Source organism: Amblyraja radiata, chromosome 18 (assembly GCF_010909765.2).
Source record: "Amblyraja radiata isolate CabotCenter1 chromosome 18, sAmbRad1.1.pri, whole genome shotgun sequence".
Taxonomy (NCBI): domain Eukaryota; kingdom Metazoa; phylum Chordata; class Chondrichthyes; order Rajiformes; family Rajidae; genus Amblyraja; species Amblyraja radiata.
The window spans coordinates 37,943,949-37,967,304 of NC_045973.1; the positions used below are offsets into that span (position 1 = coordinate 37,943,949).

The 23,356-nt window shown below is 43.9% G+C and overlaps 1 protein-coding gene across 1 annotated transcript in view; it reads left to right on the forward strand.

Moving 5' to 3' along the window:
* Positions 1–505: 505 nt before the first annotated feature.
* Positions 506–23,356, forward strand: part of fam120a (family with sequence similarity 120A) — a 149,133-nt gene continuing 126,282 nt past the window's right edge. Inside the window, 7 exon segments of the mRNA XM_033037178.1 lie at positions 506–832; positions 835–921; positions 923–959; positions 962–997; positions 1,000–1,136; positions 1,138–1,176; positions 1,179–1,199. Coding sequence (XP_032893069.1) covers positions 545–832; positions 835–921; positions 923–959; positions 962–997; positions 1,000–1,136; positions 1,138–1,176; positions 1,179–1,199 — 645 coding nt within the window. The 5' untranslated portion in view covers positions 506–544.

A 23,356-nucleotide genomic window follows, 5' to 3' on the forward strand; every position in this document is an offset into this window, starting at 1 on the left:
GCCCTGGGTCTCTCACTGTCACTGGGCCCTGGGTCTCTCTCTCTCTCTCTCTCTCTGTCACTGGGCCCTGGGTCTCTCTCTGTCACTGGGCCCTGGGTCTCTCTCTGTCACTGGGCCCTGGGTCTCTCTGTCACTGGGCCCTGGGTCTCTCTCTCTCTCCCTGTCACTGGGGTCACTCGGTCTCTCTCTGTCACTGGGCCCTGGGTCTCTCTCTGTCACTGGGCCCTGGGTCTCTCTCTGTCACTGGGCCCTGGGTCTCTCTCTGTCACTGGGCCCTGGGTCTCTCTCTCTGTCACTGGGCCCTGGGTCTCTCTCTGTCATCTGGGCCCTGGGTCTCTCTCTGTCACTGGGCCCTGGGTCTCTCTCTGTCACTGGGCCCTGGGCCTCTCTCTCTGTCACTGGGCCCTGGGTCTCTCTCTGTCACTGGGCCCTGGCCTCCGCTATCTGAACCTGTGGTGGAGGGTGACGCTGACGCTAGGGGCGGGCGGGCAGGTGCGGCTGTGCGGCGGCGGCGGCGGCTCCGACATGGCGCCGGTGAAGCCACATGGCGGCGGTCAGCGCGCTCCCTGCCCACTCCCGACCAGACCCGCTCCCGCTCCCTGCCCGCACAGCCGGCACAGCCGATCTCCCCGCCTCCTCCCGCTCCACACCGCCTGGTCCCCACGCCCGCCCGTTGCCGTTGCCCCCCCTGGCCTGCGGTGAGCGGGTTGAGGCGGCGGCCATGGGCGTGCAGGGCTTCCAGAGAGTACATGGAGAAACACTGCGCCAGCGCGTGTGCCGGGTGGAGCTGCAGAAGCTGGCCCGCGGCAGCCTGGTGGTGTGGAGGCCGCAAACCGGCCGCCGCACAGCCCGCTGCGCATGCTGCTCGATGCCGAGAACTGCCTGCACCGTCTGTACGGCGGCTTCTACAACGACTGGGTGAGGCGGCGGGCAGTGGAACCACATGCTGAGCTACCTGGCCTCCTCTCCAAGGCCTGCCTCAGCGGTAACATCGAGCTGTCGTGTACTTCAACGGCGCGCTGGAGAAGCCCCGCATCCACGAGTGGGTGAAGAAGCAGATCAACGACAGGCAGACAGCCCAGCAGATCATCAGCCACGTCCAGAACAAAGGCACTCCGCCGCCCAAAGTCTGGTTCCCTGCCCCCTGTCTGTATGAGCCACTGCATCCGCCTACGCACTTGCTTCGCTTCCGTGTGAAGGTAAATACAGACTCGCAGGTTCGGCCTACACCGCATCTAAACATTAATTAATTAACCTGGAGATCCCCCGCCCTCGGTTTACATTTCATTGCTTCCGCTGAGGGTTTTGGGTGCAATACATGTCATTCAAATTGAAGGACTCGAGGGACTTGCGGTAAACAGCAACAATTTGTTAACATTCCTGTCCCAAACTAACATCATTAAAAAAAATCAGGCTGTCGATACTGCTCAGGATTATATCATAACAAGAAATTGTTTTACTAAGCCATTGAATCGGACAACGTAAGGTTTGCCCGTCCCGCTGAGTTACTCCAGCATTTTGTGCCTATCAAAGTTTGGAGATTGTGTTTATGCATATATCCAATCTAGTCATTGTTTTAAATACTAAAAATAACAATGTGTTTGTAGAAGTCGAAGTAAAAGAGGATCACCTTTTGATCATCATGCAATTATTTTGGTATTCCATGCATGAGGCCCCTGTACAACTTGGAGGAACTCAGTGCGTCAGGAATGGACAGACCATGTTTTTGATTGGTTTGCTTCTTCAGACTGACATGCTGAGGTCCTCCAGTACTTAGTATTTTGCTCAAGATTCTAGCATCTGCAGTTTCCTGTGTCTCCCATGTATTACCTGTTGCCCTGTGGAAGCTGCTGTTAAGAGAATAATGACTTCCCAGGAGGACAATCGTGAATGTCCCGTACTAGGGTCTGGGGCTGACAGAGTAAGTTCTTTGTCCAGGACTAGAGACAGCTGCAGATCAACTGCAGAAGGTTGAAGGAGCAAACATTGCCTTTCCTTGGGCCAGCAGCTTATATCTTGTGATTCTATTGTGTTAAGAACATAGATTACAGAAGCAGACCATCTCAAGTCAAGAGAGTTTTATTGTCATGTGTCCCAGATAGGACATTGAAATTCTTGCTTGCTGCAGGCACAACAGAATATATAAACATAATACAGAACAGGAGATAAAGTTCAGTGTGTCCATAGACCGTAGACCATATATACACCACAATAAATAAACAGATAAAGTGCAATAGACTTATTATTCAGAGCTTGTTTGATGTTGTGTTTAATAGCCTGATGGCTGTGGGGAAGAGGCTGTTCCTGAACCTGGAATGCTCCAGATTTAAGCTCCTGTACCTTCTTCCCGATGGGCAACGGAGATATGAGTGGTTGATCAGGATGGTTGGGTCTTTGATGATGTTGGGAGCCTTTTTGAGGCAGCAACTGCGATAGATTCCTTCGATGTTGGGGAGGTCAGAGCCGATGATGGACCTGGGCAGTGGTCACAACTTTCGGCAGTTCTTTTCCGCTCCTGGATGTTCAAGTTGCCGAACCAAGCCACGATGCAACGTCAGTATGCTCTCTACTGTGCACCTGTAGAAGTTCGAGAGAGTCCTCCTTGACATACCGACTCTCCGTAATCTTCTCAGGAAGTAGAGGCGCTGATGTGCCTTCTTTATAATTGCATCAGTGTGCTGGGACCAGAAAGATCTTCGGAAATATGCACGCCCAGGATTTGACATTTTTTACCCTTTCCACCATCGTCCCATTGATATAAACGGGTTTGTGGGTCCCTATCATACCCCTCCCAAATTCCACAATCAGTTTCTTGGTTTTGCTTGGTGTTGTCCACAAACAGTTTCTTGGTTTTGCTGGTGTTGAGAGCCAGGTTGTTGTGCTGGCAACCATTTGATCAATCGGTCGATCTCACGACCCATGACCCATGCTGTTGCTAGCCTACTCCAAATGGATTCACACGCGATGTACTGCAGGTAGGCACTTACCATTGTTTTCCAGCGTAGCGGACTCGTTAAAAGCCCCGCCGAAAATGTCATTTTTTGCGCTGCAATAATTATGGAAATCGGGAATAAGCGTGTGAGACATTTATCCTACTTCAGAATTCCAAAAGTGAGGAGAAATGACGGTAGATAGAAGTGGAGAGCTGAAGGGACAACAACAGACAGAGTGTTTAGCGAACATTGGCTGTTTGCTCACTGCATTTCATCAACTAAGGCATTATTTGTGTTTTTCTTGATTTCTTTGGCATCTAAAAGTTTCAGAAGTGATAAATCGGCTGTAAATTTTTTAAATCGCCCATGGTTCTCAATTGGGTTTTACATACAAATGAAACGCATCTGAAGAAAAATTTACAGCCAGATTGATCACTTCTGAGACTTTTAGATACCAAAGGAATCAAGAAAAAACACAAATAATGCCTAACTGTTGATGAAATGCAGTGAGCAAACGCGATAATTCCCAATATTTCAATGCCGATATCTGCACGGCCAATATTTACCAAGCACTTTAGCTGCTGTTGTCCCTTCAGCTCTGCTTCTCTTTACCTTCATTTCGCTTCACTTTTGGAATTCTGAAGTTGGGTACATGTCTTTCACACTTACCCCGACTTCCACAATTTCTTTCAGCGTAAAAATTCAACATTTTGGTCGTTTTTAACAGGTAGGAAAGTACGCGTTTCTTGCTTTAATAACATATACCGGAAGTGACAGATGTCCTCCAGATGGATTGAGCGGCTCAGTGCGTCAAGCCCTATGACCCTGTGACCGTACGTGCAACCCCCCTATACTCTGACTCATCACCATCTGTGATTCGTCCCACAACAATGGAGTCGTTGGCGAACTTGATGATGGAGTTCGCACTATGTCCGACTACACAGTCATGAGTATAGAGTGCAGCAGGGGGCTGAGCACGCAGCCTTGAGGTGCTCCCGTGCTGATTGTTATCGAGGATGACACATTTCCACCAACTGACTGTGGTGTGTGGCATGCTTTGCCATTTGTCAAGATCATGACTGACCTACATTAAATATGCAAACCTAATATCCCTAATTTTGTTAATATCCACAAATGTATCAATGTACATTATATAGTGTAAGAAGGACTGCAGATGCTGGTTGAAACCGAGATAGACACAAAAAGCTGCAGTAACTCAGCAGGACAGGCAGCATCTTCTGGAGAGAAGGAATTGACCTGAAGAAGGGTCACGACCCGAAACGTCACCCTTCCTCCTCTCCAGAGATGCTGCCAGTCCCGCTGAGTTACTCCAGCTTTTGTGTCTATCTAATGTTATATATAGGACTGGCATAGTGCCAGGAGCTAATACAGGGTGAAATTTGTCAAAGTGTTCAGGATAGTTTTACATGCAATATGCAGAGGGGTTTTACAAAGGAGAGGGCAAAGCTTGACCTAGTTTAGTTTAGTTGAGAGATACAGTGTGGCAACAGGCCCTTTAGCCCACCGGTTCACGCTGACTGACAATCATCCTTACACTAATTCTACCCTACACACTAGGGATAACTTACAGAAGCCAATTACCTACAAACCTGCCCGTCTTTGATATGTGGGACGAAACTGATGCACCCAAAGAAAACCCACGTGGTCACAGGGAGAATGTACAAACTCCATACAGACAGCACCCATAGTCAGGATCGAACTCGGGTCTCTAGCGCTGTAAGGCAGCAACTTTACTGGTGTGCCACTGTGCCACCCTAGTCTTAAGAATTTTGGTTGGGCAAGCGGTTGAAGTGTCAGTGGGCAAACCTTTAGAGTCCAGCAACCACAGTTCTATTAGCTTTAAAATAGTGGTGGATAAAGAGAGGGCAGATCCACAAGTTAAATTTCTGAACTGAGGCACGGTCAGCTTTTATGATATAAGGTAGGAGCTTGCAAAGTTGATTGAAGTAGGTTTTTTGTGGGCAATAGCGGAAATTGAGATGCTTTTAAAATTGTGATAGCGAGAGTTCAATGCATGCATGTTCCTGTTAGAGTGAAGGAAAAGGCGGAAGCCTCGATGATGTCAAATTGAGGTGATCAGCATTCTAAAGACGTGAGGTTTGTAGATTAATTGACTTCTGTAAATTGTCCCTAGCGTGTAGGATGCAAAAGTGGGATGACATAAAACTGGTGTACGGGTAATCGATGGATAGGGTGGACTTGGTGGGAAAAGGTCCTGTTTCCATGCTGTCTCTAAACAAAGTGCTGGGGTTACTCGTGCAGATCTCTGGAGAACAGGATAGATGATGTTGGTCAGGCAGCGTCTTGGGAGAACATGGATAGGTGATGATTCCGGTTGGGACCTTTCTTCAGACTCAAGAGAGGTCCCGACCTACAACTTCAACTATCAACGTTCTCCAGAGATGCTGCCTGACCTGCTGCGTTACGCTAACACTTTGGGTGTTTTTTTGTAAACCAGCATCTGTAGTTCCTTGTTTCCACTTTAGTTGCAGCCCGTCGATCTGAGAAACAGAGTTGTTAAATGTTTCATGCTACAAGACTTTCTATCAAGCTCATTGTGAAGTTTATACCGAGGGAGTAAAGGCATTGTGCTAGCACAATCCAACCTTGAAGAAGCAGCTCATTGCATCTCGCAGAGAGGTTGTAGGATAGCTTTTGCGCTAAACCAGTCAAAAAAATAATAGAGCTGATGTTTTGTTTATTGAACCGCCCTTGCTGAACCCCAGCTGCAATTGGAAAAATAATTGGTGGTAGACAAAAATGCTGGAGAATCTCAGCGGGTGAGACAGCATCCATGGAGAGAAGGAATAGGCGATGTTTCGGGTCGAAACCCTTGTTCAAAATAATTGTTTGCTGTAACATTTATACGTAGATTTTGAAAATACTGATCCTGAGGGCATATATTTTAAATTTGCATGCTTTCCCCAATGGTAGTGATAGTCTTTCAGTACTTTCTCTAATGTACTGTGGGAAGAGGTAGCATAACATATTCGAGGCACTGCATAGTCCCATGAACTATTATAAGCAGTTAAACTGCTTTACTGTATAGTTGATAGTGTTATTTACTTTGACAAGTTTTGGTTTACAATTCACAATGGAGGAGATCTATAGATTGGTATAACTGGATTTTTATGCTGACCTGGCTTTTTGAAGCATTTTTTCAATTAACATTACAATAATGTTTGGCAGCACAGTGGTGCAGCTGGTAGAGATGCTGCTCCACAGTATCTGGGTTTGATCCTGACCTTGGGTGCTGTCCCTTTGGAGTTTGTTTGTTCTTCCTGTGACCACTAGGGTTTCCTCCAGGTGCTCTGGTTTCCTCCCACATCCCAAAGACGTGTGGCTTTGTAGGTTGATTGGCCACTTAATGTAACTAAATTAAACTAAATTTGCAGTGCACAATTGTCAGTCTTGTCAGTCAGATATTTTGAATAATAGTCCCAAACACCATTATAATGGACAGGCAGATGGTTGGAATATTGTATGTTAAATAAAATCAGTTTGAGAAAAATAAACGTTTATGGTGAAGATGCTGCATTCCCTTGAGTGAGAAGGATATAGAATGATCAAAGGATAGAGAGTAAAGTAGAGCAGGTAGAAAGACCATGAATGAATCTCTTTATTGTCATTACACATGGTACAACAACATTTAAAAGTCAATCCCACGGTGCGATTCACAAGAGCAATTTTAAATATATAAGAAAAGGTAAAAATATATACATATAAAAAAAAAATTAAAAAAAATTACAGATAATAACAATAGCAGCTGAGGTAGAACTATTCAGTTGAATGTGAGTGTTATTTCTTATTTTGCATTGTTAAGTTCACGTATGGCTATGGGGTAGAAGCTGTCTCTGAGTCTGTTTGTGCAAGTTTTGAAAGACCATAATGCCAGATGCCAAATTGATAATGCAAATGGATACCAGGCTGATTATACAAGGCACGATTAGCAAGTTTGCAGATGACATGAAAGTGGGCGGCATTGTAGATAGTGAAAATAATGATCAAAGCTTGCAGGATTTTAATCAGTTGGGCAGGTTGGCTGACGAATGCTTAATGGTATGTAATACAGATAAGTGCGAGGTGTTGTATTTTGGGAAGTCAAAGCAGGGCTGGACCTGCACAGTGAACAGCAGGGCTCTGGGGAGTGTTGTAGAGCAGAGGGATCTAGGAGTGCAGGTACATAGTCCCTTGAAAGTGGCGTCGCAGGGAGATCGGGTGGTCAAGAATGCTTGTGGCACATTACCCTTCATTAGTCAAAGTATTGAGTATAACAGTTGGGAGATCATGTTACAGTTGTACAAAACATTTGTGAGGCCTCATTTAACCATATAACAATTACAGCACGGAAACAGGCCATCTCGGCCCTACAAGTCCGTGCCGAACAACTTTTTTCCCTTAGTCCCACCTGCCTGCACTCATACCATAACCCTCCATTCCCTTCTTATCCATATGCCTATCCAATTTATTTTTAAATGATACAGGTGCACAACCTTTTATCCGAAAGCCTTGGGACCAGACACATTTCGGATATCGGACATTTTCGGGTTACGGAATGGAAGTTTTTAGCGTAGATTAGGTAGGTAGCGCTGGCGGCTTGGAAAGTCTGGAGCGGCTGCCTCCTCCCCGGAGACCGCGGAATCATTGTGAATCATTGCTTAAATGTTAGTCAGTTAGTTTGGAGGGATTTTATGTGGTGGGGGTGAAGGGGGGAACTTTAATTCTTAGTCCCCTGCCTGGTCATAGAGGCGGGGAGCGGGCAATGCCTTTCCGGGTCGCCGTGCAGTACTGTGCCGCGGCACCCACATCACAGAGCTGGGGCTGCGGTTGTCCGGCCGCGCTGGATTTGGATTTGTACGCCGCTCAGCCAGGGGTAGAGTTCGCCGTGTCGGAGCTACACCGGCGCCGCCCGTGGCTGGACCACCGCAGTCCCGGACTGCTGTGGGCCGACGACTCCCAACATCGTGGAGAACTGCGGTGGCCGGCCACGGGGCGGCGCCGGTTTGTAGCTCCGACCACCGGCGAACTCTACCCCTGCTGCGCGGGCGCTACAAAAATCCAATCCATCGCAGCCTCCACAGCCCCAGCTCCACGATGTTGGGTAGCCGCGGCACAGCGGTCCGGAGCTTACTGCACGGCGACCCGTAAGGGCATTGCCCGCTCCCCGCTCTCTCCGACCAGGTAGGGGACTAAGAATTAAAGTTCCCCCCAAAAAGCCCACCAAACTAACATTTAAGCAATGATTTACAATGTATTCCTACCCTCCGCGCAATATACACTCACCCAATATACTCTCACCTTCTCTTTTATGAATGGGGATTTAGTTCCCCTTTGTTGGAGGAACCGACCGGAAGTGTTTCGCTGTCACCTCTGCGGGCCGCCCTCGGTGAACGTTTTCAAGGACCTTTCTTCAAGGACCGAAAAAAATGGTCCGCATTATTCGGAGGTTTTCGTTATTTGGATCTTCGGATAAAAGGTTGTGCACCTGTACCAACGACCTGCCGCCACCACTTCCACTGGAAGCTCATTCCACACCGCTACCACTCTCTGAGTAAAGAAGTTCCCCCTCATGTTACCCCTAAACTTCTGTCCCTTAATTCTGAAGTCATGTCCTCTTGTTTGAATCTTCCCTATTCTCAAAGGGAAAAGCTTGATCACATCAACTCTGTCTATCCCTCTCATCATTTTAAAGACCTCTATCAAGTCCCCCCTTACCTTCTGCGCTCCAGCGAATAAAGACCTAACTTATTCACCTATCTCTGTAACTTAGTTGTTGAAACCCAGGCAACATTCTAGTAAATCTCCTCTGTACTCTCTCTATTTTGTTGACATCCTTCCTATAATTGGGCGACCAAAATTGCACACCATTATCCAGATTTGGTCTCACCAATGCCTTGTACAATTTTAACATTACATCCCAGCTTCTATACTCAATGCTCTGATTTATAAAGGCTAGCATACCAAAAGCTTTCTTTACCACCCTATCTATATGAGATTCCACCTTCAAGGAACTATGCACGTTATTCCCAGATCCCTCTGTTCAACTGTATTCTTCAATTCCCTACCATTTATCATGTACGTCCTATTTTGATTTGTCCTGCCAAGGTGTAACACCTCACATTTATCAGCATTAAACTCCATCTGCCATCTTTCAGCCCATTTTTCCAAATGACCTAAATCACTCTGTAGACTTTGGAAATCCTCTTCATTATCCACAACACCCCCTATCTTGGTATCATCTGCATATTACTAATCCAATTTACCACCCCTTCATCCAGATCATTGATGTACATGACAAACAACAAAGGACCCAACACAGATCCCTGAGGCACCCCACTAGTCACCTGCCTCCAACCCGACAAACAGATATCCACCATTACCCTCTGGCTTCTCCCATTCAGCCACTGCTGAATCCATCTTGCTATTCCTGCATTTATACCCAACAGTTTAACCTTCTTAACCAACCTTCCACGAGGAACCTTGTCAAAAGCCTTACTAAAGTCCATATAGACAACATCCACTGCTTTACCCTCGTCAATTTCCCTAGTAACCTCTTCAAAAAATTCAAGAAGATTAGTCAAACATGACCTTCCAGGCACAAATCCATGTTGACTGTTCCTAATCAGACCCTGTTTATCCAGATGCTTATATATATTATTTCTAAGTATCTTTTACATTAATTTGCCCACCACTGAAGTCAAACTAACAGGTCTATAATTGCTAGGTTTACTCTTAGACCCCTTTTTAAACAATGGAACAACATGCGCAGTACGCCAATCCTCGGGGACTATTCCCGTTTCTGATGACATTTGAAATATTTCTGTCATAGCCCCGGCTATTTCTACACTAACTTCCCTCAATGTCCTAGGGAATATCCTGTCAGGACCTGGAGACTTATCCACTTTTATATTTTCAAAAGTGTCAGTACTTCTTTTACTTTGAAACTCATAGTATCCATAACTACTCTACTCGTTTCCCTTACCTCACATAATTCAATATCCTTCTCCTTGGTGAATACTGAAGAAAAGAAATTGTTCAATATCTCCCCCATCTCTTTTGGCTCTGCAGATAGCTGCCCACTCTGTTTCTCCAATGGACCAATTTTATCCCTCGTTATCCTTTTGCTATTAATATAGCTGTAGAAACCCTTTGGATTTACTTTCACCTTACTTACCAAAGCAACCTCATATCTTCTTTTAGCTTTTCTAATTTCTTTCTTAAGATTCTTTTTACATTCCTTATACTCCACAAGCACCTCATTTACTTCATGCTGCCTATAATTATTGTAGATCTCCCTCTTTTTCTGAACAAGATGTCCAATTTCCCTTGAAAACCAGGGCTCTTTCCAATTTTTACTGTTTCCTTTCAACCGAACAGGAACATAAAGATTCTGTACTCTTAAAATTTCCCCTTTAAATGTCCACCATTTCTCTTCTATATCTTTCCCATAAAACAAAATGTCCCAGTCCACTCCTTTTAAATCATCTCGCATCTCATCAAAGTTAGCCTTTCTCCAATCAAAAATCTCAACCCTAGGTCCAGTTCTGACCTTCTCCATAATTATATTGAAACTAATGGTATTGTGATCACTGGACCCGAAGCGCTCCCCAACGCATACCTCCGCCACCTGTCCCGTCTCATTTCCTAACAGGAGGTCCAGCACTGCCCCTCCTCTAGTAGGTACCTCTATGTATTGCTGCAAAAAACTATCCTGCACACATTTTACAAACTCCAAACCATCTAGCCCATTTACAGAATGTGTTTCCCAGTCTATGTGTGGAAAGTTGAAATCTCCCACAATCACTACCTTGTGCTTACTACTAATATCTACTATCTCCTTACATATTTGCTCTTCCAATTCTCGTTCCCCATTTGGCTGTCTATAATAAACCCCTATAAGTGTTGCTACACCTTTCCCACTTCTCAGTTCCACCCAAATAGCCTCCCTAGATGAGCCCTCCAATCTATCCTGCCAAAGCACTGCTGTAATATCTTCCCTGACTAGCAATGCAACACCTCCACCTCTTGCCCCTCCAATTCTATCACACCTGAAGCAACGAAATCCTGGAATATTTAGTTTCCAATCACAGCCCTCCTGCAACCATGTTTCACTGATCGCCACAACATCATACTTCCAGGTGTCTATCCAGACTCTAAGCTCATCCACCTTTCTTACAATGCTCCTAGCATTAAAATATGCACATTTAAGAAACCCCCCGTCTCTTCTTCTCTGTTTATTTCCTTTTTTTTCTTTCTCCTCTTGTGTCCGAGTGCTTCCCTTTTCTGCTTCCTGCCTCCCATTCTGTCTACTAGCTTTTGGAGTATTATGTTCAGTTTTGGTCACCCTGTTAAAGGAAAAGTGTTGTTAAGCTGGAAATAGTACAGGGAAGATTAACGAGGAAGCTGCCAGGACTCGAGGGGTTGGGCAGGTTGGGATTTTATTCCTTGGAGCACAGGAGGAAGAGGGGTGATCTTACAGAGGTGCATAAGATCATGAAGCGGGTAGATGCACAGAGAATTCTAACCAAAGTGGGGGAATCAACAACCAGAGGAAATAAGCTTAAGGTGCAGGAGGAAGATTTAATAGGAATGTGAGGGGCAAGTTGTTTTACACCGAGGGTGATGGGTGTATGGAACAAGCTGCCAGGGGAGATAGTTGGGGCAGGTACAATTACAACATTTAACAAACATTTGGACAGGTACATGGATAGGATAGGTTAAGGAGAATATGGGATAAATGCAGGCAGGCAGTGAAGATGGGGTATCCTTCACTACTTCGCTCCATAGATGTGCTGCACCCGCTGAGTTTCTCCAGCACTTTTGTCTACCGAAGATGGGGTATGTAGGTCGAACTGGTCTGAAGGGCCTGCTTCCATGCTGTACAAATGACTATAATTACAGAAAGATGGTGAAAGTAAGAAAGGATTTAACAGAAGCAAAGTTACAGTATGAAGAAAAGCCAGCAATGAACAAGCCAAAAGCATGCAATTGGCATCTACTCAGAGCAGGCGTTATTGGAGGGAGGTAGTCCACAGAGAAAGTGGATTTGGTTGAGTACTTTACATGAGTCTTTACAAATAATGAAGTTGCCACTGAAGCTTCAGCATAGGAAGATGTTATTACAATCCTGGATAGGTCAAAAATTGATTAAAAAAATACTAACTGAACCATCCTATCACCAACTAGAGCGTGATCATGACCTACCATCTACCTCATTGGAGACCCTCGGACTATCTTTAACCTGGACTTTATCTTGCACTAAACTTTATTCCCTTTATTCTGTACACATCTTGAGTGTAATCATGTGTCGTCTTTCCGCTGACTGGATAGCACAGTACAAAAGCACCGTACAAAAAAGCTTTTCTCTGTACCTCGGTGTGTGTGACAATCAACTAAACTAAACTAAAAGTTGATAAATAATCTAGTCGTGATGGCTTGTATCCCACATTGCTGAGGATAGAAAGGGAAGAAATTGCAGAGATCTTGGCCATAAACCTCCAAACATTTATAAATTGAGCAATGCCCGTTGATTGCAAATATGACATTTGTTCAAAAAGCCTGTAGCTAAAAACCTAACAATCCTAAATAGATCAATTTAACCTTGGTCATGTGCAAAGCTCTAGAAGCAAAATCAGGGACAGAATTAGCAATCAGTTTAACAAACATTTATGGAGAAACCCAGAATGAATAGTTGAACGCTAATCATTTCAAATTAAGTTTTAGTTTTATAGATGCAGCTTAGCTTTACTCCACTGAGCCCACTGTCCAACGATTTCCTGTACAATAGGTCTATGTTATCCCAGTTTTGCATCCAACAGACATGGGGCAATTTACAGATGCCAATAAACCTGCATGTCTTTGGAATGTGGGAGGGAACTGGGAGAACGTAAAAGCTCCATACCGATGGCACTCATAGTCTAAATCGAACCCGGGGCTCTGGAGCTGCAAGATAGCAACTCTACTGGCATGCCATTGTGCTGTCCTAGATTTGATAACTTTTCCTTGTATATTCGAGCAAAATGTCACTGAGAGAAATGAGTTATGGTATAGATGAACTACCAAAAGGCATGTCATAAGGTGTCAGATAATAATCAAGTCATTAAGATTGAACGCCATGGAATAACGGAAGCTAAATGTGCATGTATAGGAAATTGGCTAAGCAACAAGAAACAGTTCGGGTTCATCACCGGTATTCTGGCATCCTTGGTTCCAGAGCCTTTCTAGATTATCCATTTAGCCAGACCAACAGAGGTCAGGGCCTCCAAGAGGAGCCCAACAGTATCAGAACTCTGGCCAGGCCAGGGTCCCAGAGCCCCGGCCGCAGGGTGCAAATTTGACCCATTGATCAGAGCAGAAGTACCGATGAGGTCAAGGTCGGCCATCTCACCCGGCCTAGGCACCACATTTTCGAGGCGATGAATTTCAAGTGCGCTTTCATAATTTTGACCAGATTAATGGAGGTGCTGGAGCACAAGTTGCCGGAAAGTCGGCGGTAGGCATATAATAATTTGTCGACAGTAGAGAAGTGCGCATTGGTCATTACTTGTCTTGACAGTTTAGGGCACAATTTCTGAATTTGTGGATGCTGAAGGAAATATGTGGAAGATGGGTATTGACTTTAGGACATTTGTGTAGGCTGGTGGAGTCGGTGGAAAGGTGGCTGATCTAAGTTAATATTACAGTGGCTCTCGCTTAACCTTTTTCCCCTGTTGCCAGCCGGGCAACCTAGGTAGCTTTTTAGGTTGCCAAATGACAGTTTAGGTGGTCATTTAAGACGGCTTGCACGACACGTGCGATAATGTGCTCGGACGAAGTGCGTAGTTACCAGTCTGAATTTTGGTCAATGAAGCATTTACATATTATTTCTGCTTCAAATAAAGTCACAAACTAAACATATTCACCAATCAAGACATGATATGTACCACACATGACATGCAGCAAAATTACAATACAGTATCTCATCTCTTTTTACACGTTAAAATGAATGCAATTTCTATTATTTCTTTCCACTTCCAAACAAAATTCTGGCTGGATTATTCAGCGTATGATCAACCTCGGTGAAACCAAGCGCAGGCTTGGCGATCGCTTCGCACAACACCTACACTCAGTTCGCAATAACCAACCTGATCTCCCAGTGGCTCAGCATTTCAACTCCCCCTCCCATTCCTCATATTTTGCTTGGGTAGTTTACAGCCCAGTGGTATGAACATTGGCTTCTCCAATTTCAGGTAGTCCTTGCTTTCTCCCTCCTTCCCTTCCCATTCCCAGCTCTCCCACAGCCTACTGTCTCCGCCTCTTCCTTTCTTTCTCCCCCCCCCCCCCCCCACCCCGACGTCAGTCTGAAGAAGGGTCTCGACCCGAAACGTAGCCTATTCCTTTGCTCCATAGATGCTGCCTCACCCGCTGATTTTCTCCAGCTTTTTTGTCTACCAATGGGATCCCACCACTGGCCACATCTTCCCATCTCCTCCCCTGTCGGCTTTCCACAGAGACCGCTCCCTCCGTAATCCCACAATGCAAAGGGAGGGAGAAAGTGCCCGGCGCCAACCAGTTGACGTGGCAGTGCGCATGCGCAGGGCGGCACATGCGCACAACCACGGGCGATGATGTGCTGGCCGTGGTTGTGCGCAAGTGCAGGGGGAGGATGTGCAGGCCGTGGCAGTGCGCATGTGCAAGGTGGCCGGCCGTGCCGGCGGATGAGGAGCGGCCGGAGAGCAGAGACCCGGACACGGATGGCAGGCGGAGACGGAGAGTGACAGAGAGAGAGATAGGGAGGGGGCCCGCTCAGAGTTGAACGATAGGTGTCCCTGTTGCTTGCCAAGCCAGGCAAAATGACACGGCTTTTAGGTTGCCAGACGGGACTTTAGGTCGCCATTTTAAACGGGACACAATGGTAGGCAGCACAGTGGCGCAATTGTTACAGCTGCTGCCGCACAATGTCATATACCCAAACTTGATCCTGACCTTGGTTGCTGTCTGTGTGGCGTTTGCACACTATCCCTATGACAGCGATGTGCTCCGGTTTCCTCCCACTTCCCAAAGACATGCGGGTTTCTATCTTAATTGGCCTCTGTAAAATTGTGTCAAAGCTTCACAGCTTGACATCCAGAAATCGAGGAATTTGGCTTCCCGGGATAAAGAACATCAGTTACGTGTATAGACTGCATAGGCACAGTTTTTTTTTCTTTGAACAGCGAAAGTTGTGAGGGGATCTGATAGAAATGTTTAAAGTAATGGTGGATATGGCAAGACAAAGCTATTCCTTTGGATTAAAGGATTAAGAACTATCTTCTTCTTGCGTTTGAGGCAGCAGAGGTTATGTAACGCCCTCCAGGCGCTGTAGCCAATTCAATGTGCTGTTGTCAAGGGCCGTGAGGTCTACCCCTCCACCAGGTGGGCGGAGGACTGCTCAGTCGAAAATGACGTGCTACGCTGTTTGCTGGTCTGCTCCACACATGCAGGCTGCTGCGATGCATGTTGGAGTTGAACCGGCCGACCCCTTTACGGAGCCGGTTCAGGGCGACCCACTCTTTACGGGGCAGGTCCGAGCCGGGTGGGGCTGTGGTGTTCGGTGCAACAGTGGATTGCGGAGGTCATGAAGACTGTTCCCAGCTGGTTCTCCATGCTCCTAGTGTGTTGAAACCGGAGCCATGGTTTCCTATAAGAACCATGGGAAGCAACAAAGGCAAAAAACCTAAAAAGGTAAACTTCATACAGTGAGTTTTCAGGGACTAGAATTCACAGTATAAAAGGAAAGGTTTTACAGGGGCTTTGTAACACTGGAGAATCTGGTTCGTTGGATTGTTTTTTAAATGTTTTTTAAATATTTGGCTTAATGTATGTTATGCAAAATATGTTTAATAAACCTGGATATCCTGGAGATGTCCCCAGTCAGTGCGGACCATTTGACATGCGCTTTGTGTCTGAATAAAGTGGCATCACTGTTGTATGACACATTAGGCAATTTATATTTCCCATGAACAGCAGTGACAGATCCTTCGGACCACAAAGTCTGTGCTGACCATCTTGCCAAATTTAATACTTATCTATCTGCATATAATCCACTTCCCTCCATTGCCTGCATATCCATGTACCTATCCAAAAGTCTGTTAAATGCCTCTATTATATTAGCTTCCAGCACCACCCGGCAGCATGTTCCAGGCACACATCACCCTCTTTTTAAATAAAAAAACCCTTGCATCTCCTTTAAACATTCCTCCTCACCATGAAGCTAATCACATGTTCACATAGATCCCGCCCCTTCGAGGATGACACCCAGATCACTGGCCCCTAATTACGGGCGCTCACGAACATGGCACACCTACAGGCCATTGCCTTGGCTCTGTCCTGAAAGCGGTGGCTCAAATACTCATACTCACTCGTCCCCGGCCTATTGACAACCCCAATCCTGACAGTGAAGCCTAGACACAGAAGGTGAGCGACCGTGCCGGCGGTTTTGCGCAAGATGCGGTACAGCCAGAGCTCGGCGCCCGGGCTCTCGGCAGCTCAGCAATTGTGGCCGCCAGCGCAGTCCTCCTTGCGTCACCACGCTTGGGTGCCTCGGGCCCAGGAGGTACCGGAGATGAAGGAAGTCTGCGGGCCGGATGACTACGGAAACAAAAATATGCCTGCGGGACAGATGATTTCAGCTTACGGGCCGCATTCGGCCCGGGGGCTGTAGGTTGCCGACCCCTGGTCTGCAGCAATCCCGTGAACCTGTGAAGAAGGACTCGCTGGTGCACACCAGTGGCATCCACACCTAATTTTAAGGTGAAATGACACAAAGTGCTGGTGTAACTCAGCAGACTGAATCAGTCTGAAGATGGGTCCCAACGTCACCTAGCCAGATTCACCAGCGATGCTGCCTGACATGCTGAGTTGTTCCAGCACTTTGGGGATGATGTGTATTAACCATCATCTGCAGTTCTTTGTTTCAACTGCGTACAATGATAATACCCTGGTTGGGTATAATGGACGATCACCAATAACAGACACCATTCCTCCACCACGATGCGTTATAACGAGGGTTTACTGTACTCCCAATGTGACGTTACCAAATTCCTAAAATGCTGCATCATGACTTCTTGACTCCTGTACTCAATGCCCTGACCAATAATGGTAAGCATATCGTACGTCTTCTTTACCACTCTATCTACTTGCAGGGAGTTACGAACTTGGATTTACACATCAATGTTGTTAAGGGTCCTGACAGTTTTTGTGTATTTGACCCTTGCTTTCAACATTCAAAAGATGAACACCTCACACTTGCTTGTATTAAAGTCCACTTGTCATTTATCCACATATTTCATTGGCTGATACAGTGCCCTCCATAATGTTTGGGACAATGACCCGTCATTTATTTATTTGCTTGTGTACTCCACAATTGAGATTTGTGATAGAAAAAAATCACATGTGGTTAAAGTGCATATTATCAGATTTTAATAAAGGCCATTTTTATACATTTTGGTATCACCATGTAGAAATTACAACAGTGTTTATTCATAGTCCTCCCCATTTCAGGGCACCATAATGTTTGGGACACAGCAATGTCATGTAAATGAAAGTAGTCATGTTTAGTATTTTGTTGCATATCCTTTGCATGCAATGATTGCTTGAAGTCTGCGATTCATGGACATCACCGGTTGCTGGGTGTCTTCTCTATTGATGCTCTACCAGGCCTGTATTGCTGCCATCTTTAGCTTATGCTTGTTTTTGGGGCTAGTCCCCTTCAGTGTTCTCTTCAACATATAAAAGGCAAGCTCAATTGGGTTCAGATCAGGGTGATTGACTTGGCCACTCAAGAATTGACCATTTTTTAGCTTTGAAAAACTCCTTTGTTGCTTTAGCAGTATTTTTGGGATCATTGTCTTGGTGTAGAATGAACCGCCAGCCAATGAGTTTTGAGGCATTTGTTTAAATATGAGCAGATAGGATGTGTCTATACACTTCAGAATTCATTATGCTACTACCATCAGCAGTTGTATCATCAATGACGATAAGTGAGCCAGTACCTTCAGCAGCCATACATGTTCAGGCCATAACACCCCACCACCGTGTTTCACAGAGTGTTGCCATCTTGGTCTCATCTGTCTCATAAGTTGATCTTCGTCTCATCTGTCCACTAGACCTTTTTCCAGAACTGTGGTTGCTCTTTTAAGTACTTCTTGGCAAACTGTAACTCAGCCATCCTATGTTTGCGGCTAAACAGTGGTTTGCATCTTGCAGTATAGCCTCTGTATTTCTGTTCATGAAGTCTTCTGCAGACAGTGGTCATTGACAAATCCTCATCTGACTCCTGAAAAGTGTTCCTGATCTATCGTACAGATGATTTGGCATTTTTCTTTATTATGGGGAGAATTCTTCTGTCGTCAGCTGTGGAGGTCTTCCTTGGCCTGCCAGTCCCTTACGATTAGCAAGCTTACCAGTGCTCTCTTTCTGCTTAGTGATGTTCCCGACAGTTGATTTTAGTAAGCCGAAGGTTTGGCTGATGTCTCTAACAGTTTTATTCTTGTTTCTCAGTCCCAGAAGCGAGTCCAGATCATTACTGGGAGTTTAGAGCAATTCCTCGCTGACCAGCAATCACCTGTACACTAGTTCTATCCTACACACTGGGGACAATTTACAGAAGCCAATCAACTGAAAAGCCTGCACGTCTCTGGAATGTGGGAAGAAACCAGAGCACTCGTGGTGAGAAGGTGCAAACTCCGTACAGACAGCACCCATAATCAGGATCAAACCTGAGTCTGTGGTGATGTAAGGCAGCAACTCTACCGCTGTGCAGTGTGCCCTCTTCTTGAGCATCGGTATTATCAATGTCTTTAAAGCAGTTGGGGATCTCGGACCGTAATAGTGGGAGGCTGAAGATATCTGTGAAATCACCAGCATGTTGGTCCATGCAAAATTGGAAAGTTCGAGTGGCATGGTTTTTTTCCAGGTGCTCCGGAGATGCTGCATGACCTTGTGTCATTTTGTGTATTAACCAACATCGGCAGTACTTTGTTTCTGCCTAGTTTTAAGATGATTCCAACTTGCGTAAAATCACTCTTGCCAAGGGGTTTACGGAGCGCAACCCTTGAGTAAGTCGGGGAGTTACTGTACTCAATACCCTGACTGATGATGGGAAATGTACCAAAAACCTTCTCGACAGCCTTGACCACCCTATCCTCCTGTGACATCATTTTCGGGGAACTACTCCTCGATCCCTCTGTTGTACAACACTCTTCAGTGTCCTGCCATTCAATGTGAAGGTCCTCTCCACGTGGGGTGAAAGTCATCTTCAATAATGATGGTGATATCATTGTATGGGTGTTTATTCAGTATATTTGTTTGACTTTTATTATGGTGGTGGATTTTGTTTTGTTTTATTTTGTACTTATGTAATTATTTATAAATATTATTGTAAATAATCAATTTAATTAAAAAATATTTGTTTTAAATATGAAGGTCCTACCCTGGTTTGACTTCCCAAAATTCAACTCTTTGCACTTATCTGTGTTAACCTCCATCAACCATTCCTCCGCCCACTTGCCCAGTTCAGTTTAATTTAGATACTGCGTGGAAACCGGCCCTTCAGCGCACAGTGTGGGCACTGACCAACAATTGCCCACACACTAGTTCTATCCCACACACTTGCTGCCTTACAGCACCAGAGACCCGGGTTCGATCCTGACTATGGGTGCTGATTGTATGGAGTTTGTACGTTCTCCCTGTGACCGCATGGGTTTTCTTCGAGATTTTCGGTTTCCTCCCACACTCTAAAGACTTACACGTTTGTAGGTTAATTGGCTTGGTATAAATGTTAAAAATTGTCCCTAGTGTAGGATAGTGTTAATGTGCAGGGATTGCTGGTCGGCGCGGACTCGGTGGGTCGAAGGGCCTGTTTCCACACTGTATCTCTAAACTAAACTAAACTTGAGGGGAAGTTCTTAGTGCGTATTTGGGTCGTTTTTCTTTTTAGACCACCGTCATCTGAACAAACTATTTTGACTGCATTCATGGACTTAGGTGATTACAAAATGCTCTCAGCATAAGGGTTTCTCTGAGGAAGAATGATCATCCATGAGTGAATCTCAGGTTTAACTTACATAATCAAACAAAGACAATTATAAAGGAGTAAAGGCAGAGATGGCTAAGGTATTCTGCAAAAACACATTTTGAAAGAAAGATGGTTAACTGGCACATTTAACTTTGATTTTAGAATTTCAAAGTGTGAACTTCATTTCATTAAAACACTGTTGGAGGAATTCAGCTGGTCAAGCAGCATCTGTGGAGGGAATTGGACATATGATATGTGTAGGAAAGAACTGCAGAGGCTGGATTACACTGAAGAGGGACACAAAATGCTAGAGTAACTGTCTAAAGAAGGGTCTCGACCCAAAACGTCACTCATTCCTTCTCTCCAGAGATGCTGTCTGTCCCTCTGAGTTACTCCAGGTTTTTGTCTCTTTCTTTGGACATATGATATTTATGGGCCGGCACCTTTCTCCAAGATTCGAGTCGAGGGGAAATAGCTGGTTGAAAGAAATGAGAGGAAGGGGTAGGACAAGAGCTGGCATGTGATGGGTGTATCCAGCTATGGAGGGGTTGATTGACAGATGAGTCAGGTGTGGAGAGAAGGGTGGAGATTGTCACAATAGCTAGAGGTGATAAGTGGTCCATATCCCTCTCAATTTTGCCTATCCATGTTCAGGCAGTTCATTCCGCACACTCACCATCCTCTGTGTGAAAAAATTGCCCCTATATTTCCATTTACATTTTTCTCCTCTCACCATAAACCTATCCTCTCTAGTTCTTGATTCCCTTACCTGGGGGTTGGGGAAAGACTTTGTGTACACTTGCTACTCTCGTCTTGATGTTATACACATCCATAAGATCACTCTTCTGTCTCCTGTGCTCTAAGGAATAAAGTGCTAGCCTGCCAATCATTTTTTTTTTTTTTTTTTTTTTAATATTAAAATTTTCAATTATCAATTACTTCTGCTTCTAGTGTTTTTATTTTTTATAGAAAGAGAGAGAAAAAGAGGGTAGAAAGTTACAAATTAAAAACCCCCCAGAAAAACAGGAGATGGAATGGGTTGCCTGTAATACGTCAATGGAGATAGGTTCGTAGATTATAAAGTATAGCTTTTCATCTGATCCTGAGTTCAAGTCTCAGTTGGGTCCTCGTGCTGTGCCAATCTATCCCTTCAGATAGTTAATGAATGGAGCCCAGATTTTATCGAAAATATCTTTTTTGTCCATTAAGACAAGTCTAATTCTTTCTAAGTATAGGGTCTCCGACATTTCCGTAATCCACATATTAATTGTGGGGGTTGTAGGGCCTTTCCAAAATTTTAATATTAATTTTTTCCTGATTATTATACTGTGGTCGAGGAAATTTCTTTGGTTTGTTGTGAGTGTTAAACTTTGTTCTGATATTCCAAGTATTTTTAATTTTGTGTTTGGGTGTTTTGTATTAATAACTTCTGAAGTTATTTCAAAAATATCAGTCCAGAAATGTTTAAGTTTTATACAGTTTGCAAACGTATGTGTTAAATTAGCCTCTAGATGTAGACATTTATCACAAATAGGAGAGATTTGTGGGAAGATTCTATTTAGTTTTATTTTAGAGTAGTGTAGTCTATGTAAGACCTTGAATTGTATTAAAGTATGTCTGGCATTTAATGAACATTGATGTATTTGTTGTAAACTTTCGTCCCACATATCTTTCGTTATAGGGTGACCTATTTCATTTTCCCATTTGTATCTATATGGTTCGGTCGGTGGTACCTCGTTGTTTAATAGGGTGTTATAAATATAAGCTATTAGTTTTTCAGTATTAGGATGCTTGTTCAAACATTCATCAAGAATTTCTGATTCCCTACTCCTGTAGACGTGTATTAGATTTAACATAATCTCTAATTTGTAGATATCTGAAGAAATTATTTGAGTGCAGTCCATAATTCTGTTGTAACTCTTGAAATGAAAGAAAAATGCCTTTCCCATAAAGATGTCCAATATTTTTGATTCCATAATTTTTCCATTGTGTGAAACCTTTGTCCATAAAGGATGATTTGAATGAAGGATTATTTACAATGGGAAGGCATAGTGGTATATTATTCAATTTAAAATATTTTTTTATTTGTTTCCAAATTCGTATTCCACTATGTATTATGGGGTTTTCTTTATAGGTTTTTTTGTGCAGTTTTGTGGGGGCAAATATGATCGGACCTATTTCAAAAGGTAGACAGTCTTCCTTTTCCATCATTAACCAATCTGGTTGTCGATCCATTTCTTCCAGCCAGAAATTCATGTTTTTAATATGGACTGCCCAAAAATAAAATAAGAAATTTGGCAAAGCCAAACCTCCATTTATCTTTGACTTACATAAATGTTTTTTACTTATTCTATGATTCTTATAATCCCAGACAAAACTTGTAACAATGGAGTCGACTTTTTTGAAAATAGTTTTTGGAATATATATCGGAATTAATTGAAATAGGTACAGCAGTTGCGGTAAAAAAATCATTTTTATAGCATTAATTCTCCCAAGCATAGAAATGGGGAGTGTTTTCCAGTATTGAATATTCTTATGTAGTTTATTCAGTAAGGGTGGGAAATTTAGTTTAAATAAAGAGGTATATGTCTTAGTTACATAGATTCCTAAGTATTTAAATTTATCTTTAACTATTTTAAAAGGGGATTGTTGTATTGTATGTAAATTGAATTTTGTTATTGGCATGATTTCACTTTTATTCCAATTAATTCTATATCCCGAAAACTGACCAAATTGAGTTATTAGATTTAATAAGTTTGGAATACTAGTTTCTAACTTTGTAATATATATTAGTACATCATCTGCATATAAGGAAATGTTATTCCTTGTGTTTCTAGTATTGTATCCATATATTCCTGGATGGTTTCTAACGCTTTCTGCTAGGGGTTCGATTGCAAGAGCAAATAATAGTGGGGATAGTGAACATCCTTGTCTACAGCTTGTAGAGAGATTAAATTTAGTTGATAACATTTTGTTTGTTAATATTCTGGCTGTTGGATTAGAATATAACAATTTAACCCATGTACAGTACTTCTCTCCTAGTTGAAAATTTTCCATCACCGAAAATAAATATGGCCATTCTACCTGGTCAAATGCTTTTACAGCATCTAACGAAATAATTGCTAGATCTGCATTAGGAATTCTATTGGAGTATATAATATTAAATAATCTTCTCAGATTATAAAATGAATAACGTTTTGGGATAAACCCTGTTTGGTCGGGATGTATTAATTTACTGATCACTAAGCTCAATCTATTAGATTAAATTTTAGTTAATATTTTCTGATCAGTATTTAAGAGGGCTATAGCTCTGTATGAACCTGGGTCTTCAAGATCCTTGTCCGTTTTTGGTATGAGTATGATTGTA